At 46.5% G+C, this 18620-nt stretch overlaps 1 protein-coding gene across 3 annotated transcripts in view; it reads right to left on the reverse strand.

The window, feature by feature from the left end:
• Positions 1 to 8408: 8408 nt before the first annotated feature.
• Positions 8409 to 18620, reverse strand: part of MAGED1 (MAGE family member D1) — a 104446-nt gene continuing 94234 nt past the window's right edge. The window contains exons 1-13 of one of the 3 annotated variants that reach the window (XM_012441495.3): positions 17083 to 17230; positions 16063 to 16143; positions 14652 to 15359; positions 13336 to 14004; positions 13143 to 13206; positions 12839 to 12918; positions 12580 to 12671; positions 12252 to 12331; positions 12118 to 12160; positions 11802 to 11864; positions 10465 to 10579; positions 8836 to 9221; positions 8409 to 8625 (exon numbers count right to left, since the gene is read on the reverse strand). In XM_012441495.3, the coding sequence (XP_012296918.1) occupies positions 8844 to 9221; positions 10465 to 10579; positions 11802 to 11864; positions 12118 to 12160; positions 12252 to 12331; positions 12580 to 12671; positions 12839 to 12918; positions 13143 to 13206; positions 13336 to 14004; positions 14652 to 15359; positions 16063 to 16107 (2337 nt within the window). In that variant the 5' untranslated portion in view covers positions 16108 to 16143; positions 17083 to 17230 and the 3' untranslated portion in view covers positions 8409 to 8625; positions 8836 to 8843. Of the gene's footprint in view, positions 8626 to 8835; positions 9222 to 10464; positions 10580 to 11801; positions 11865 to 12117; positions 12161 to 12251; positions 12332 to 12579; positions 12672 to 12838; positions 12919 to 13142; positions 13207 to 13335; positions 14005 to 14651; positions 15360 to 16062; positions 16144 to 16652; positions 16816 to 17082; positions 17231 to 18620 lie in introns of those variants that run through there. The other 2 variants (XM_012441493.2, XM_012441494.2) reach the window with 2 other exon arrangements.

Genomic DNA, 18620 nt, shown 5'->3' on the forward strand with positions numbered 1-18620 from the left:
CTAAACATAAGATGTAAAACCATAAAAACCCTAGAAGAGAACCTAGGCAATACCATTCAAGACATAGGCACGGGCAAAAACTTAATGACTAAAATACCAAAAGCAATGGCAACAAAAGCCAAAATAGATAAATGGGATATAATTAAACTCCAGAGCTTCTGCACAGCAAAAGAAACTATCATCACAGTAAAGAGGCAACCTACAGAATGGGAGAAATTTTTGCAATCTACCCATCCAGCAAAGGAATACTATCCAGATCTACAAAGAACTTTAACAAATTTACAAGAAAAAAAACAACCCCATCAAAAAGTGAGTGAAGGATATAAACAGACACTTCTCAAAAGGAGACATTTATGCAGTGAACAAACATGAAAAAAAGCTCATCATCACAGTCATTAGAGAAATGCAAATCAAAACCACAATGAGTTACCATCTCACTCCAGTTAGAATAGTGATCATCAAAGAGTCAAGAGACAACAGATGCTGGAGAGGATGTGGAGAAATAGGAACACTTTTACACTGTTGGTGGGAGTGCAAATTAGTTCAACCATTGTGGAAGACAGTGTGACGATTCCTCAAGGATCTAGAACCAGAAATAACATTTGACCCAGCAATCCTATTACTGGGTATATACCCAGAGGAGTATAAATCATTCTATTATAAAGACTCATGAACATGTATGTTTATTGTGGCACTGTTCACAGTAGGAAAAACTTGGAAACAATCCAAATGCTCATCAATGATAGACTGGATAAAGAAAATGTGGCACATATACACCATGGAATACTATGCAGCCATAAAAAAGGATGAGTTTGTGTCCTTTGCAGGGACATGGATAAAGCTGGAAACCAACATTGTCAGCAAACTAACACAAGAACAGAAAACAAAACACCACATGTTCTCACTTACAAGTGGGAGTTGGACAATGAGACCACATGGACACAGGGAGGGGAACATGACACACCATGGCCTGAGAGTGGGTGGGGGACTAGGGGAGGGATAGCATCAGGAGAAATACCTAATGTAAATGACGGAATGATGGATGCAGCAAACCACCATGGCACATGTATACCTATGTAACAAACCTGCACATTCTGCACATGTACCCCAAAACTTAAAGTATAATTTTTTAAGAAAACTGTTAGCACTAATAAATCCAGAAAACTTGCAGGATACAAAATCAGTACACAAAAATAAATTGCATTTTTATATAGTAAAAATGAACAATTCAAAAAAAATTCCGTTTTCAAAATAATTAAAAAGAATAAAATACTTAGGAATAAACCTAATCAAGGTAGCAAAAAGATTTATACACTGAAAACCATAATATATACATACACATATATATATATATGTAGTACTGGCATAAAGATAGACATATAGACCAATGAATTAGAATAGTGACAAGAATAAACCTTCATATATGTAGTTAAATGATCTTTGACAAGGGTGACAAGATTACTCAATGGGGAAAGGACAATCTTCCACACATGGTGCTGGGAAAACTGGACATCCACCTGTAAAAAAAAGTAAAATAGACCTCCTTTACACCAGAAAATTAATTAAAAATAGTTTAAAGATTTAAATGTTAGACTTAAAATTTTAAAACTCCTAGAAGTAAGGATAGGAGAAAATCTTCATAACGCTGGATTTGGCAAAGAATTTCTGGTTATGACACCAAAAGCAAAAATAGACAAATGGGACTACATCAAACTTAAATACTTTTGTGTATCAAAGGACAAAGTCAACACAGTGAAAAGGCAACATACAGAATGGGAGAAGATATTTGTAAATTACATACCTAAGAAGGGATTAATAAACAGAATATATAAAAATTATACTGCTCAACAATAAAAAAAAATCAAATAACTGGCTTGGCACAGCAGTTCATGCCTGTAACCCCAGCACTCTGGTAGGCAGAGGTGTGAGGATCACCTGAGGTGAGGAGTTCAAGACTAGCCTGGGCAAAATAGTGAGAACCTGTTTCTAAAAAAAAAAAAAAAATTAATTAGCCAAGCACGGTGGCATTCCCCTGTAGTCCTCACTGTTCAGGAGGCTTAGGTGGAAGGATCACTGGAGCCCAGGAGGTCGAGGCTACAGTGAGATACGATTGCACTACTGCACTCCAGCCTTGGTGACAGAGTGAGATCCTATCTCTTAAAAGGAAAACACAAGTAACCCAATTGTAAAATGGGCGAAAGACAGACATTTCTCTGAAGATGATATGCAAATGATCAGCAAGCATATTGAAAGATGCTACACATTGCTGATCATCAGACAAATGCAAATCAAAACCACAATTAGATATCACCTCACAGCAATTATGATGGCTGCTATCAAAAGAGAAAATAAGTGTCACTGGGGATGCAGAGAAATTTGAACCCTTGTGCACTCCTGGCGGGAATGTAAAATGGTGCAACTACTATGGAAAATAGTATGGTGGTTCCCCAAAAACTTAAAAATAGAACTACCATATGTTTCAGTATTTCCGCTTCCGGATATATACCCAAAAGAATTGAAATCAGGGTCTTAAAGACATATATGCACATCCATGTTCATAGCAACACTATTCACAATAGCTAACAGGTGGAAGCATTCCGAATATCTATTGACAGATGAATGGATAAACAAAATGTGATTATTATTCAGATTTGAAAAACAATGGACTTTTATTAGCCACATGCTACAACGTGAATGAAACTTGAAGACATTATGTTAACTAAAATAAACCAGTTACAGAAAGACAAATACTATATAATTCTGTTTATGAGGTATATCATGTAATTCTGTTTATATGAGGTATATCGCTTGAGCTTGGGAGGTTGAGGCTGCAGTAAGCTGTGATCGCGCCGCTGCACTCCAGCCTGTGTGACAGAGCGAAATACTATTTCAAAAACAAAACAAAAACATATTGTCCTCTGTATATATATATACACAATGTTTGTCAATTGTATCTCAATAAATCTGGAAAATAAACAATGATAGAAATAGAAAGTTATCTCTGCACAATAAACACGGTAATAATTAAATGGGAGAAGAATAATCAATGGATACTAAAAGTAGTCAATGAAAAAAATTGACATTATGTACATGGCTGACTAATGCCCCAAGACAAAGTGGAACCTGCCCAAGCTTGTTTTTGAGGCTTTTCTTCAATCTGGCCTCAGCCTACACTTTGTTCTTCTGGTCCTCTCTGGGCCCTCCAGTCCAGTCTGTCCACATCATTCACCTGTCCCTCTCCACACCAAATCAAACTTATTAAAATCAACTCCCACATGTGAGCCCTTTTGCAGCATAGTGCTCTGTCAAAGACAGGGAAGTTTGAGGCCGGGCTCCAAATTCAGAGGCCATCCCAGTTCTTGCCTATCACCCTATTGCACCAGTCTCGCCTCCACCAGTCTCACCTCCACCATATCCAACTAACCATTCAGGGTACCTACCCCAGGACTCTACTGGGCACACATTATTTTGAAGATATTTGGGCTTTTAGGTATCTAGTCCTGGAAGTGCACATATCACTCCTATCACTTCTGTACACTGGCCAGAAATAGTCATATGACCCCAACACATCAAGAAAGTTGGCTGGGAAATGTAGGGGAGTGCATGAAAATTTAGTTTTTGCCAAATAGTGTATTTCCTCACTTAATTTCATAGATGAGTAAACTAAGACTCAGAGAGGCGAAGATACTTGCTCAAAGTCACACCACTGAAGAAATGTGGGATTAGAATCTAGGATTCTATGATGGCAAAATACAAGTTATTTCCACAATACCCTGCTGCCTTTGCCCTCCTAGAGCTCACAGTGTCCAGCCCTTTTATAATCATTTACGTATTCCATTACTTAAGATTTTGTTTGCAAGCAATGATGTGCTGGTAAATGGTTAATAACTGGTTCTCTGATTTTAAAAATTCCCAATTGGTAGTCTGCCATTTTTCACAGAGTTAATAATGCCCCCATGGCCAATTTCACTGAAGGCAAAGGTGGGACGAAGTGCATACAATACACTGTCTCAAGCTGGTGCAAACTGGCCTCACCACATGATTGGTGACAGTCAATAAGAATTTTTTCTTACTAATGTTAATAAAATGGATTTTGTTAGACAGATATCAGAGGCTCACAGAACTTGAGGGAGACTGGAGAAAGTAACTTGAGACCTGGATAGGAGCATGAAACACAGACAGTAATAGTCTGATAAGGATGCTGCTCTGGGGATAAAAATCACATAAGCCTTTTTTTCACTCTTGTGTTAATCACTTAAGTTTCAAAGTCCAAGGAGAGGGCATGTAATTGACTAAGAATAGGTTGCGTGCCTGTCCCTTGGCAATATTGGAACAAAGAGGAATAATCTGATTTACTCTTTGCCAACAGGGGGAGGAAAACAACTAGACATGTCATTCCACAAAGACTACATATCAGCTTTCTATTAATGCATAGCGAACAACCACAGACTGAGTGGCTAAAACAACATCCATTTATTATCTCCAAGTTATTATAGGTCGGAAGACATGGCATTGCTTGGCTAGGTTCTCTGTTCAGGCAAGATGGAAATCAAGGTGTCAGCAGGGCTGCATTTCTTTCTGGAGCCTTCCAGTCTCATTCAGATTATTGACAGAATTCCTATACTTGCAGCTATAGGTCTGAGGTCCTCATTTCTTTGCTGGCTATCAGCTGCAGGCCTCATTAAATTCATAAAGGCCACTCACATTCTTTGCCATGTAGCATCTCCATCTTCAAGTCCAGGAATGGAGAATTTCCACGCATAAATCCCTCTCAATCTTCAAATCTCTCTTGCCAAGATGAGTGCAGTACCCTCTAAAGTCTTACTTGAGTAGGTCAGGCCCGCCTAATTTTAAGGTTAACTGATTTTGGATGTTAATTACATGTGCAAAATCCTTTCACAACAGCATCTAGATTAGTGTTTTACTAAGTAACTGCTAAAAAGTCTATGTACACCAGAGGGTGGGGATCTTGTGGGCCATCCTAAAATTCTATTTACTACAATTGGAAACTGTACTATCCTAAAAGGAAACTGGGCACCACCGGGATACCAACGAGACAAATATTCACCACAGTTCATTTGGCTAGCATGTACACATATTTTTTTTTGTCATTCCACACTGGAATTTCACAACAGTGAATGAGGCAGTCTGTAGGATCACAGGTGGTGGTATAACAGAAATATTGTGTGTAGGGAAGGCAAATACATACCTAGAATATTCACTTATTGCCAACAAATCATAAAGCCTACATACCCCTCCATAGTGTGATGGGCCCAATGTAATTAATTATTGCCAGGTACTGGGCTGGTCCTCTTTGGATTGGTAAATATCAGAAATTCAGGATAGTGTTCGAAAGTTGGGCACTCATCAGTAGGGGTAGTCATATCAGCCTTTGTGAGTGTTTTGCTGAAGCCATACATAGGCTCTATTCATGCCACCATGATCACTTTGTACAAGTGCCCATCAAGCAAGTGCAGGGATAGCTGAGAAAAGATTCCTTTTGACCTCCAATGAGTAGGTCATACTGCTCACCCAATTACTGAGAGTTTATTGGTGAGAATTCACATTTAACGCTAAGTTTTATGCTCTGGATCAATCCCAAGAAGTCCATATACCACTTCCCTAGATCTCTTTTTTTAGATATTTTTCCAAATGTCCTTATTCAAAATCCCTGCTAAATTAGGATGAACCATTGTCTTTTTGGATTTGGATCTGCATGCAACGACTTATGAGACTTTTGATTTTCTTTCTTTGGAAATGCACTTTTGTTTGCATGAAGAATAACGGCATCATGTTACACAGTGACCTTTTCTTGAAGGGTGCAATGTCAGGAATTGTGTGTAGTAGGTGCTAGCCAGTTGAACCTCAGTGAATATCTGTTAAAATAAGAATACTGTTTACATTTAAATTTTTATTCTGATGTAATTGAAGACTTACAGAAAATTTTGCAAAACTAATAAAAAAAGTTCCTGTGTACACTTAACCTAGATTCTTCAGTGTTATCATTTTTCCACATTTTACCCTCCCTGTCTTTTCTCTCCATCCTTCTCTCTCACTCTCTCTATGCCTGTGCACACGCACATGCACTTTTATAAATATTTGGAGACTAAATTACAAAGATACTCTCTTACAAAAAAAGTAATATAATCAAAATAAGGCCACTAACATTAATATAATATTGCTGTCTAATCTAAATCTAAAGATTTTGTCCTGATTTTGCCAATAATGCAACTTACACAAGAATTTCAGGAGCAGGGAAGGGACAGAATTAAACCTATTTGGAGGCATGAACAGGGCAGAATGGCCTGCTGAAGCCCGGAGTAAGGTGCAGTCCACAGAGATGAAGCTATGGAAGCTTCCACATTAGGCCTCCCCCGTCAGCCCCAAACCCCAAAGATGTACCCTCCTCCGTCTTCAGGTTCCCTAGAACTCCCACGTGATCTTCCACACTCCTGGTGTTGCCACAAGCACACTGTCCTCCAGATAAAGTTCGCCTGGCACTGATTGTCCAAGGCAATGGTCCCAGGACTCTTCAGCACCTAACACAGCTTGGAAGATCTGCAGAGCTACATCAATATTACACAGATGAGATTGGTCTCTTGTGGACCACAAGAGCTCTGGGCAGCCATAGACTGCATCTCTCATCTCCAGCCCCATTTACAAATGTGCAACTGAAGTGCAGAGAACTGAGACTGTTAGGGGCAGAGGTGACAGGATGCCCTGTTGGGTGCTTCCTAGGCCTGGTGTCTTCCCCACACATCACACAGCTGTCTAAATTCCCCTCCCTACAGGAGAGTGATGATCCATACACAGTATGAAGCTAGGGGTGTGGGTGGTGATGGGGGGAGGTGATACCTGAGGGGAGACCTGTGCCTACCTCGGGGGCTTATGGACAGATGGATTGTTCTTTTCCAAGGCTGCAAGGTGGAGTCCATCTACCTGAATGTGGAGGCCGTGAACACACACCGGGAGAAGCCTGAGGTAGGTGGAGGACTCCGCTGCCCAAGCTGGCTGTGGACACAGCACATGGTGAAAGCACCTTCTCCACAGAAAGGCTGTTCCAACCCCACCGAGCCTGGGTGTTTTGCACCAACAGGCAGAGCAACCAGCACCCAGAAATGCAGGAACCACAGTCCAGCCCTCAGGCACACGGAGATGGAGGGCTGGGCAATTCCTGCCAAAAAGGCCTCAGGCTGAGATTTCCCCAAGGCCTACCTGAGGGTCAGGATCCAGGCCTGGCTGAAAGAGGGGAGCCTGGCAGTGAGGACAAGAGGCAGGGGAGGGGCTGGGACCCTACCCTGCTGTCTCCTTCCTATTAATCCCACGCTGTCTCTTCAGAATGTGGACATCACCCGGGAACCTGAGGAAGCAGCGGACACCATCCCTACCCACTACCAAACCCTTCCCAGGTGGGCAAATTGCCTTTGCTCTTTTTTCTGCCCCAGGAGCTCCTGTCTCCACCCTTGTCCACATGTCCGGATACCACCAAGCACCTAAGGAAGTTATGGCCTAGGCCTAATTTTGTCCTCAGTGAGAGAGTCTTGCTTCCAGCATAGATCTCGGCAGCTCAAGCCAAGTTCCTGCTCACAGTCACAGTCAAAGGCTGCCTAGCTCTGCATGGAGCTTTGTCTTACTCTGTACTTCTTGTTCTTGAAGTAACAAAGGCTTCTCTTTCTCCCTGCAGGAGAGAAGAAGCCATTGTAAGGCCTCCTTCACTGTCCATAAGACTCTGTCTCTATGATGCGGCCCTGGTCCTGTGTGGGTGGGAGATTGTGAGGGCCTCCTAGAGGACAAGCTCCTGGGCAGCATTTCCAGAGAGGGGGAGGAGTACCTGGGAGCCCATCCCTTTATGAGCAATGTGGCTAGGGGTGTATCTTCCTTCTCACAGAGGAGACTGGCATCTAACTCATGGTGTTCCCTATTCCTACTCCTGCCACTCTCCTGGAGTTATTTCACTTCCCACATGGGTTGTATAAACACCACCCTGGAATCACAGGCCAGGTACCCCTTATCTCCAGAATAGTCACCTTCTGTCCCCTTCAACTACCTACTCTCTGGACCTTATCATCACCTGGAGTTCTGTCTCCTCTGTGTTCTTAAATGCAACTGTCTGAGCACCTATACCCTCTCTCACTATTATACTTCTCGCAATGCACTCCAGGACACCTAGCAGCATATCTATCACATGAGAGTCACGGAAGTCATTTACTGAATAAACTATACTAGTTCTTGGGTCTCGTTGTGTTCATTAATCCTGCCTTTGTATCCCAATCCATTAGCTGGATCTATCCACATTTCCACCTGCTGAAAGCTGATCTACCCTTCAAACTAGAGCTGAGGTCCTGTCTCTCCTACATGTTGCTCGCTCCCCAAATGTAGGGAAAAAAAGAAGCAGCGGGCACATGTAATTCACTTTGCAATTTCAATGTTTATTTCTGATACCAAAACTTGACAGCACACAAGGGGAAAAAAAGCAATAGACAAGGAACAGCAAATAAATTTATCTTGCATGCCACTTTCAGTCAATAGGATGTGGCTCTCTAGATAGCTGTGTTTAGAAGGAATCCAAGGATTCAGCCTCACTCAGGGGAAACACTATTGCGATTGATAGCAATATCTGTGAATCTGTGAACATAAGAAAGAAAAAGTAAAAAAAAAAATCAATGATATATATCAAATAATAAGAAATATACATACCAAAGAGTGCTGCCCCATACTTTCCTCATCTCCCCACAATGAGTTTCCTAAGACTCCTAGCTCATGCACATAAATACAATCCCATGGACCCCTGTCCCCCAGAGACCCTAACTGCCCAATCCAAAGTGATGTACCTACCCAGCATCTCACTCAACCCAGAAGAAACCAATGGCACCAAAGTTGGCAGCAAAGTTGGCACTGGCTGTACCACCAGGACCAATAATGGGACCGGCAAAGGTCTGAGGAAATCTGGAGCGGGCATTCTGGTGGTATCTGGCCCAGAAGGTAAATGGAATTCTGGACCAGGGATCTCCAAAATCTCCTTCCTCATCCCAGGTCAGCAGCTCAAACTCAATGTCATCCCAGCTCCAGGGCCCAGACACAGCCTCATCTCCAATTCCCATGCGGGTTCTTGCTTCAGCCCGGGCTTCGGCCTCAGCTGCAGCAGCATCCAGAGCATCTAAGGCCTCATCTGCAGCCTCCATGAACTGTGCAGTCCAGTCACGAGGGTCTCTTTTCTGAACCTGAGATGAGGAATAGAAAACAAAACAAAATCTATTTGTAATAGCCAAGATATAGAACCAACCTACGTGTCCATCAATGGGTAAAGGAAATGTGATACACACGCACAATGGAACACTTATTCAGCCTTTAAAAAGAAGGAAATCCTGCCATTAGCAATAACATGGATGATGCTGGATGACATTATACTAAGTGGAATAAGCCAGTCACAGAAAGACAAATACTGGATGATCTCACTTATACATGGAATCCAGAAAGGGCTAACTCATAGAAGCAGAGAGTAGAATGGTAGTTTTCAGGGCCTTGGGTCAGGAAGGATGGGGAGATATTGGTTAAAAGGTACAAAGTTTCAGTTAGATAGGAAGAATATGTTCTGGAGATTTACTGTATAGCATGATGACTATAGTTAATAATAATGTGTTGTACATTTAAAATTGCTAAGAAAGTACATCTTACATGTTCTCATCACAAAAAAAGTCAAGTATATGAGGCAATGGAGAGTTAACTAGCTTGATGTAATCATTCCACAATGTACATGTATTATGAAAACATCATACTGTACCCTATAAATATATATACTTTTGATTAGTCAATTAAAAAATGAATGGGCTGGGTGCAGTGGCTCACGCCTGTAATCCCAACACTTCAGGAGGCTGAGGCAGGCAGATCACTTGAGGTCAGGAGTTCGAGAGCAGCCTGGCCAACATGGCAAAACCCTGTCTCTACTAAAAAAAAAATTTAAATTAGCTGGGCATGGTGGTGGCATGCACCTGTAATCCCAGATACTTGGGAGGCTGAGGCACAAGAATCACTCAAACCTGGGAGGCAGAGGTTGCAGTGAGCCAAGATCGCACCACTGCACTCTAGGCTGGGCAACACAGCAAAACTCCATCTTGGGGAAAAATAAAAATAAATGAATGAAAAAACAAAATACTTAAAAATCACATTGTACACCATAAATATATACCATTTTTGTCAATGTACTTTAGTAAAGTTGGGAAAAAAGTAGAAATACTTTAAAACCTAGGAAAAAAAACCCCAAACTCATAACTGTATTAGCTAATATATTAACATATTTTAGCACCTTAATACATGTTAAGTTTACGTAACAGCAACAACAAATATCACCAGCAATGTGGCACCTACCACGTGCCATACCTAGGATCTCATCCCTGCCCTGGGCCTTCCCCAGCCGGTGATACTTCATCCCTTGACCTATCAATGTGGGAACAGTTCCTCCGTTACCTCTGCAATGAATCTCAGCACTTTCATCTTGCTAGTCTCATGGTAGGATCGGAGGCCCCAGAGGAACTCATACTCAGGAGGGTTGCTGTTGGGCACTCGTCTGTAGTCTAGGTATCTGAAAGAGCAAAACAGCCTTTGTGTCTACCTACACAGACAGAATGGTAGTCCACTAATGAAAAATAATCCTACATTTTTTAACATCAGATTTCAGATAGCAACTGCCCCTCAGGCTCATTCCTGAACACCATCAGGATATTTACCCCTTAATCATCAAGCCTTGAATTCCTGCACTAGTACACTAAGCACTCACTTAGAGCTGCAGGCGAGGCTTGTGTAGGGTCACAGAAAGGACATTTCATTTCACAACTTCTGCCTCAGCATTAGCTCCAGATTCTTGTAATCTTGTCAGTGAGCCACAGAGGTCCACTGAAATGATTACAATGCAGTGCAAAGGCATCAGCCTGGCCCAGCCTTGGGAATGCCTACTTTGAGGATGGTGGATGGGCTTCACTTGCAAGATAACTATTTAGAAATATAGAAAAATTAGAAAAATTCTGGCCAGGTGTGGTGGCTCATGCCTGTAATCCCAGCACTTTGGGAGGCCGAGGTGGGTAGATCACTTGAGGTCAGGAGTTTGAGACCAGCCTGGCCAACATGGTGAAACCTCGTCTCTGCTAAAAATATAAAAACAGCCGAGTATTGTGGCACAGGGCTGTGGCCCCAGCTACTTGGGGGCCTGAGCCTCCAGAATCGCTTGAACCTGGGAGGTGGAGGTTCAAGAGAGCTGAGATTGCACTACTGCATGCCAGCCTGGGCGATAGAGCGAGACTCAGTCTCAAAAAAAAAAAAAAGAATTCAACCATGAAGAGTATATGCAATAAATACTTCTGAGGACATATGTGTTTCTGTACACACAGAAACACATATGCACAGGTATAGTGTAAGAAATGAGCTTGAGAAGGGCTTTCTTTTTCTTGAGACAGGGTCTCACTCTGTTGCCCAGGTTGGCGTGCAGTGGCACAATCACGGCTCAATGCAGCATCAACCTCCTGGGCTCAGATGATTCTCCCCCACTTCAGCTTCCCAAGTATCTGGGACTACAGGTGCATGTCACCACGCCTGGCTAATTTTTGTATTTTTTGTAGAGATGGGGTTGCGTTATGTTGCCCAGGCTGGTCTTGAACTCCTGGGCTCAAACAATCTGCCCACCTAAGCCTCCCAAAGTGCTGGGATTACAGGCACGAGCCACTATATCCGGCCAGGAAGGGCTTTCTAAGGCTGACCAGAACAGAGGCAGAATCATAAGGAGTAGGAAAAGCCCCTTGGGCATGACTTACTTCTGCTTTACAAACTCGTAGGTGAGAAGTTTCCTTAGATCTCCAAGTAGGGGATGTCTCACCCTGAAGGTAAAAAAAGGAAACCTATAATCAGAGGCTATGACCGTGCCCAAAGAGCTTTCCAGAACAGAGGTCAGAGATGAGAAAACAGGCAGAGAGGTCAGAACTGTTTCCCCATCCACCCAGGTCACATCCTTGGGCTCTGAATATCCCCAAACCAATCCCCCCAGACCCCCAGGTTAATGCAATCCTGGGACCATCCTCTGTTGCTAAAGGATGGTACAAACAGACAAGAGATGAGAGAGCCCAATCATACCCAGGACGCAGTCCCATCTTGCGTAGTGCCTCCCAGAGGACAGCTGCAATGGGAGGCAAGGGGAGACAAGGGACGGAAAATGAGCATGGAAATCAGGCTGTGGCCAACCCCCAGCTGCAGGTCCAGCCACTCACCCTCACTGGCACGGTTGCCATTCATGAAGATGACACCCAGAATCACCAAGAGGAGACCGAGCTTGGGTGTGTCTTTGGTCCTACAGGAATACAGAAAGAATATATTTTCAGCAGCCATTTGCATGAGAGACCCCAACCAGCTTGCCCATCCCAATAACCTACCCAATAACCTACCCTCCCCAATAACCCTCAGGTAGGGGAGAATTATACCCCAGCTCTGCCCATGATCTGCTATGTGACCCTTAACCCTGGACCCTGACCTACGTGAAACTCCCGGAAAAAAATCACCACTGAGAAAGGCCATGTTCCACCTCCTTTCCCATCTTACGTTCCCAGTATGCCAGCCAGGGACTCAGGGGTACTGATGAGAATATACAGGTGCTCTTCCTTGTCAATTTCTTTCAGCTGAATCCCAAATTTCTACGGGGGCAAGAAAACAGACTATGAAATTACAACATCTAGCATAACCACCCACAGGCCAACACTCACCTCCCTGAGACTTGCCCTAAACTCCCAGTAGGAACCCCATGAATCTTCGAAATCAAGGCTTTCCCCATTATTCTTGTCCCCCAGGGCTGCCTCCTCACCTTCTCTAGGACAAAGCATGCACGTTCAATGATTTCTGGATAAACATCAGTGTATTCACGGATGATATCTCTCAGCATTTCTGTAGGAGAGAAGAGGGAGCCATCTGAGCTGAGTGGGGGCTACAGAGCAGCAGTCCCTTTGCCAACCCTGCTAGGGGTAGCACAGTCAAGGTCCTCAAGGGTGGAAAGAGCCAACCACGGAAAGGAGGGGATAGAAGGGGAAGGGTCATACAAGCAGAAGAATGCCCATAGAGCATGGGGTGAAGGAAGGGCAGAGCTCAGGGAGGGGACACTGGATGCCTACCCGAGCGCTTGATGGGCACCTTTGTGTAGTCCTTAAGCATCAAGTACTTGACCAACTTATTTGCCTGGGAGGGAAAAAGGAAATCATTAAACTTATAAGGTCCTTACAAAAAAACTGGTTGAATTATAGACGAGAGGATGACAAAGAAAAGAGCAAGAAAGGGGAGAAGTGACTGGGGAGTTACAGCTCTTACTCTTTCCTGAAGAAGGGCCACATCTCGGGGTTGTGCAGCACCCGGGTTCTGTGAGGCACGCGAGTTGGGGGAAGGGCGCAGGTTAGGTGAGGGGCGCAGGTTCTGCCAGTCAGGTGGAATTGGCCAGTCAGCAGGGATCCAGTCAGGTGGTAGCGGCCAGTCAGTGGGAAGCGGCCAATCGGGTGGCAGTGGCCAGTCAGGTGGTAGCGGCCAGTCAGGAGGACCTTGCCAGTCTGGAGGGCCCTGCCAGCCCGGTGGGGTCTGCCATCCAGGTGGGGTCTGCCATCCAGGTGGACTCTGCCAGGCCAGTGGATTCGGCCAGACAACAGGGCCGGGCCAGACAATGGGGTTTGGCCAGATCACCGGGTTCTGCCAGATGACTGGGTTTGGCCAAATGACTGGGTTCTGCCAAGCAACTGGGTTCTGCCAGGCTGGTGGGGTCTGCCTAGCTGGGGGGCTCTGACGTGCTGGTGGGGTCTGCCTGGCTGTCTGGTTTTGCCAGCCTGAGGGGTTCTGCCAAGCCAATGGGGTCTGCCAGAGCACATTGGGGGGTGCGCCAGGTGGGTTCTGAGTGGTCACTGGAACTGGTGCAGACCTCCAGGTCCCTGCAGCCAGTGGAGCCCACCTCTGATCCCCACTGCTGTTCTCTTCAACATTCAAGTTATTAATCTGCACCATCAGAGAGAAGAAAAGTTCAGAATCACCAGTGGGTTCTCTGTCCTCACCTTATCTATTCCAGGAAAGCCCTCTAAACCCTCACCTGTAGTGACAGCCTGACCCACTAGCCATTGGTCACCCTGAGTCCTGGGCTTGTCTTTCACTGTCTTCCAGGCAGGAGTTTCATCTCTGAACCAGGCCAGGAGCAACCCAAAGATGGGGCCTGAGGCTTCTCCTCTTCCTATGTCCACCACTGGCTCTGCCTGTACCACCCTGAACAAATCACTCAAGTCACTTCACCTCTTGGCACTTAAGTTTCCTTCTCTGTAAAATTGGGACTATGATCCCGAGCTGGTAGGAGGTGCCTTTAAGATTTAATGAGACAACCTGTGTGAATGTGCTTAGCTCAAGGCTTAACACATGGTGGATACTAACAAAATGTAAACTGAATTACATACAGGTTGTATATATTATTTGTGTCCATATATTATCTCTGATCAGTTTGTGAACACCTGAAGGACAGGAATAAACATTCTCTTCAAATGCCCTACAGCCTAGCTGAATACAGTTACATACATTGTTTTGTTCAGAACAAATGAATACCCTCAGAGAAGAAAGGAGAGAGCCCCAAAGCAAAGTGAAGCCAGCAGGGATCTCACCTTGCGGGTCCTCTTGCCCCGAATTATTGTCCGGGACTCCAGATTCTGAGCCTGGGAACCATCTGCTGATGTCTGTGCAGTCGCACCGTCAGGTTCAGAGATAACTGGGTCGGTCTCTATGTCAGCGTGGGAAGTGGCCATTTTGGTCTGATTTACATTCTGGGTCTGGGTATCAGCTGTTGGGGCCTTAGTGGTATCATTCCAAGCCTTGAAGGGGGTCTTAGGCCTGTTGTTGGCCATGTCATTGGCATTGAGAGACTGAGAGAAATTGTAGGTGGCGGTTGGGCCCACTTTAGTAGTGGCATTCTGGGCCTTAAAGGCCATCTCAGACTTGTTAGCAGCTAACTCACCAGTGGTTGCTGCCTGGGAAAAATCATAGGCAGCATTTGGGCCCTTTGGGGTGGCATTTTGGGACTTAAAGGCTGCCTTGGGCTGCGTGTTGGGCACCTCCTTAGCATTATGAGCCTGAGAGAAATCATAGACACCATTTGGGCCTTTTGTGGTGGCATTCTGGACGTTAAAGGCTGACTTAGGCCTAGCTGCGGCTGCTGAAACCTGAATGTCAGCCATCTCATTGGCAGTTGGGGGCTGTGAACTCTGGGGACTAGCAGCTGCGGTGGCCTGGTTAGTAGGTGGAGCCTCTGAGATCTGGATGGCCTCCATCAAGGTCTGCATAAGCAAGGCGCTGTCTTCTACGGAGGCCTCAGCCTGCAAACACAGGGGGGAAGAAATTAAATATCTGGGCCTCTGAGACAGGAGGTGGGGTGGGAATAGGGAGCCCGGGTGTCAGCGCAGCAGGGGAGCAGCAGGCGGGCGGTGGGTGCAAAAACAGGAGGGCCGAGGCAGAGATCTAGGGGGACCGCGAGGGGCTAAGGGGGGCGGGGCAGGTGCAAAACATGTGGCAGGGGTGGAGTAGAGCAGGGGCAAAATGAGGGGTGGGGCTGTGTGCGGAGAGTGGGCAGGAACGGGAGCAGGGGACGCTGTAAAGAGGCGTGCAGTAGCAGCTCAGGAGGGGAGGCGGATCGCGGGGTTGAGAATAAGGGGGGTCGCACAGAGTGGGGAATGCAGAGGGAGGGAGGGTGGAGGCAGGAGGCTGGGGGAGGGGGTGACAGACTGCTCAACAAGCGTCAGGACTGTGGAAAAAAAAAAAAATGGTTCCTTACCCACCCCGCATTCTCTGGGCAGATTGCCCTAACTACTAACAGGGTCTCCCCTCTCTCTGAGCAGGGACTGATGGCTGAAAAGAGACGCCCCTCCCCCCTTCGATAAACGATGGGAATTCGAAAAGACCACGGAGTCTAGTCACTAAAGAGGGCCAAACCGGATCCCGGCGTTTGCGAGACCAAAGAGGCCCGCGGGGAGGGGTGACTGTCGGCCGGGGAAATGGTGGGGTGGGGAGCGGAGATCTCACCTGGAAGCCGAGGAGGCCCGCACCACAGTCCATTTTCTGAGCCATGGCTCCTGTCCCTCTGGCAAGAGCGGAGCCTGGGGGCTGTGGGAGAGGGGCAGGGCGTTACACTACAGAGGGCAAATACGAAGGACCTAATTGGGAGGGGGGTGACTGTGGTCTGATTGTGCGGGCGGATAAGGTGAATGTGAGGAGGAATGGATCGGAGCGGGAAAAGTGAATGGGCGTCCAGATGGAGGTTTTAAACCCCGAGAAGCTACTGACAGGGCAAAGCTTCAAATCGGGGTTCGGGAAGCAGATGAGTTTTGAATTCGGGGGGGGGCGGTTGGGTTGGGATTCGCATTTGGGAAGTTGCATGGAGGTTTTGAGTCCGGAGGAATGATCTAACAGTACAGATCGAGGTCAAGGAATCTGAGGGTTTCAAATCTGGGAGGGATAGGACAGGGGTTTTGAATCAGGAAGGATCGGGAGGGGCATGTGAATTGGGGTTCGGGGGATGGAAGGGGATTCAGAATCTAGGGTGAAGGAATCGGGATAAAAAAATGGGGGCCCGCACCAGGGGGCAGATGCCCTGTCTGGGGGCTAATTCTCACCTTGCCTCAGGCCCCAGCCCCAACCCCCTCGCTGCCTCCCTTCTTCACGACTCAGAGGTTCAGGATAGCTGGGCTCGGCTCTCAGCAGCCGCACTCTCTCCCCGTCCAGGAGAAAATGCCAGCGCGGCAGCTTGGGCGACCCCGCCTCTTCGCCTAATATACCACCCACCGCCTCAGGACGTTAGGCGCATGCGCAAACACCGAAGGGCCACAGTCAGTCCCGCCTGCTTTCCCAACAAAAGCTTCGTCCTGGAGACCACGACGCGCATGTGCGCTGGAAGGCGGCCCCGCCCCCTCTGCCAACACACCACCCCACCACCAACCAGGCCGACACTATACAACAGCACCTCCCCTTCCTCTACGCCCCCTCCCCCGACAGATGCGCTGTGCCTCTTGGTCCCACCCCTTGCCCCCCACACGGGCCCCCTACCTTTTCCGCAATGCGTCTCTATTCGGTCCCTCCCCTGCTCAAGGCCCCTCCTGTCAGGTCGGCTTGCATCTCCACCCCCTTGCCCAGCACGCTTAGGTCTCGGTGTGGGGTCTCTAACTGCAACAAGTGTTAGACCTCTGCTGAGGAAATGGAATGGCCTGAGAGAATACCCTATTGGAGGTAACAGAGTAGTAGTAGTAAGTCTGTGGCTGCCACGTGACTCCATGATTTCTCCCGCACCCCCTGCTCGCCCCCACAAGCTCCCAGAGGCAGAAAGAACGTTAGTTTCTTCCCTGTTCTTTCTGCAGCTCCGGTGATGGACTCATTTTGTGTGTGTTGGGGGAGGAAAGGAGGGAAGGGCACAGCTTGTATATCACAGCAGGATTTGTGCTGGGGCTTGTCTTCCTGTCACAGCAGCCCTGGGAGGTGGATGTCAGCACCCCTATTTTACAGATCAGGAGGCTGAGGCACAGATACATTGAATGAACTAGACAATGTCACAGAGCCAGGAAAAAAAATTTGGGCCTGGGTCTTCCTGACTCCAAAGCCCATGTTCTGCTCGTGCTGGCCTGGGGACTGAGGGTACCCCTCCCTCCTCCATTTGAGCAACAGACCACCGCACCCCATTTGTCCCAAACAAGCAGTTTGTGTTCTAGGAGGCCCAAGCTCATGCTCTGCATTCAGGACACAAGCAGAGGCCCCCACCCTCCCCCCTGCCCTATGTGGGTCCATCCAGGTGTGGGAATTGCTCCTTGGGGTCCACTCTGTGCTCAGAACATCAGGCCTCTTTATCTGAGACACAATCACATTGTCCCTGAGGCCTTCCTGGTGCCCACTGGAGCAGCCAGGACAATCAGACCTGTGTTTTCTGATCCATGGCAAGCCCTGGTTCCTTTCAGGGCCAGCGCCTGGGGTAGCTGTGGTCTTATGGAGAGAAACTGGGTTGGGCTTCAGAATTCCAGGGACGGACTGCCCAGCCTGTCTGTCTTGAGCTGTGTGAGCTCGCTCACGTCACTCAATTCTCTGAGCCTGGTTTCAAAATGTGCAAAGTGGAATGCAAAGCAGGTGGGTCCTACCCAAGACACACATGCTGCTATGCTTCCAGGATGACTGGAGAAACGCAAAAAGGCAGAAAATTAAATACAGATGTGAGGTGACTCAAATTAAACTGGTACTTTTCCAAAATTCAAGACAGATCTTTGTACAGTTCACGTTTGTTCTGGCATCAACTCATGCCAGAAGCCTGCACATGAAAGGAAGCTAAAGCTAGGAAGGACTGCAGCATTTGGTCCCCAAGGGCCAACATCAATTCTGCCTGGCTGGATGACTTTCCTCATCTGTTGCATAGCAACCTCCTCTGTCAGCTGCCTGTTTTTCCTCAGCACTTCCTCTGTAAAGTGTCTGCAGTGGGACGTGATCAGACTCAGGAAAGGAGGTCGGAAACACCATTTTCTATGCTATCTGTTTCCATATCTGTATCTTCCGTCATGACTTGGCCTATAAATTCTAGATCCATATTAACTACCTACCTCACTTCT

Source organism: Aotus nancymaae, unplaced genomic scaffold (assembly GCF_030222135.1).
Source record: "Aotus nancymaae isolate 86718 unplaced genomic scaffold, 86718_ANA_hifiasm-v0.15.2.pri h1tg000058l, whole genome shotgun sequence".
Lineage (NCBI taxonomy): Eukaryota > Metazoa > Chordata > Mammalia > Primates > Aotidae > Aotus > Aotus nancymaae.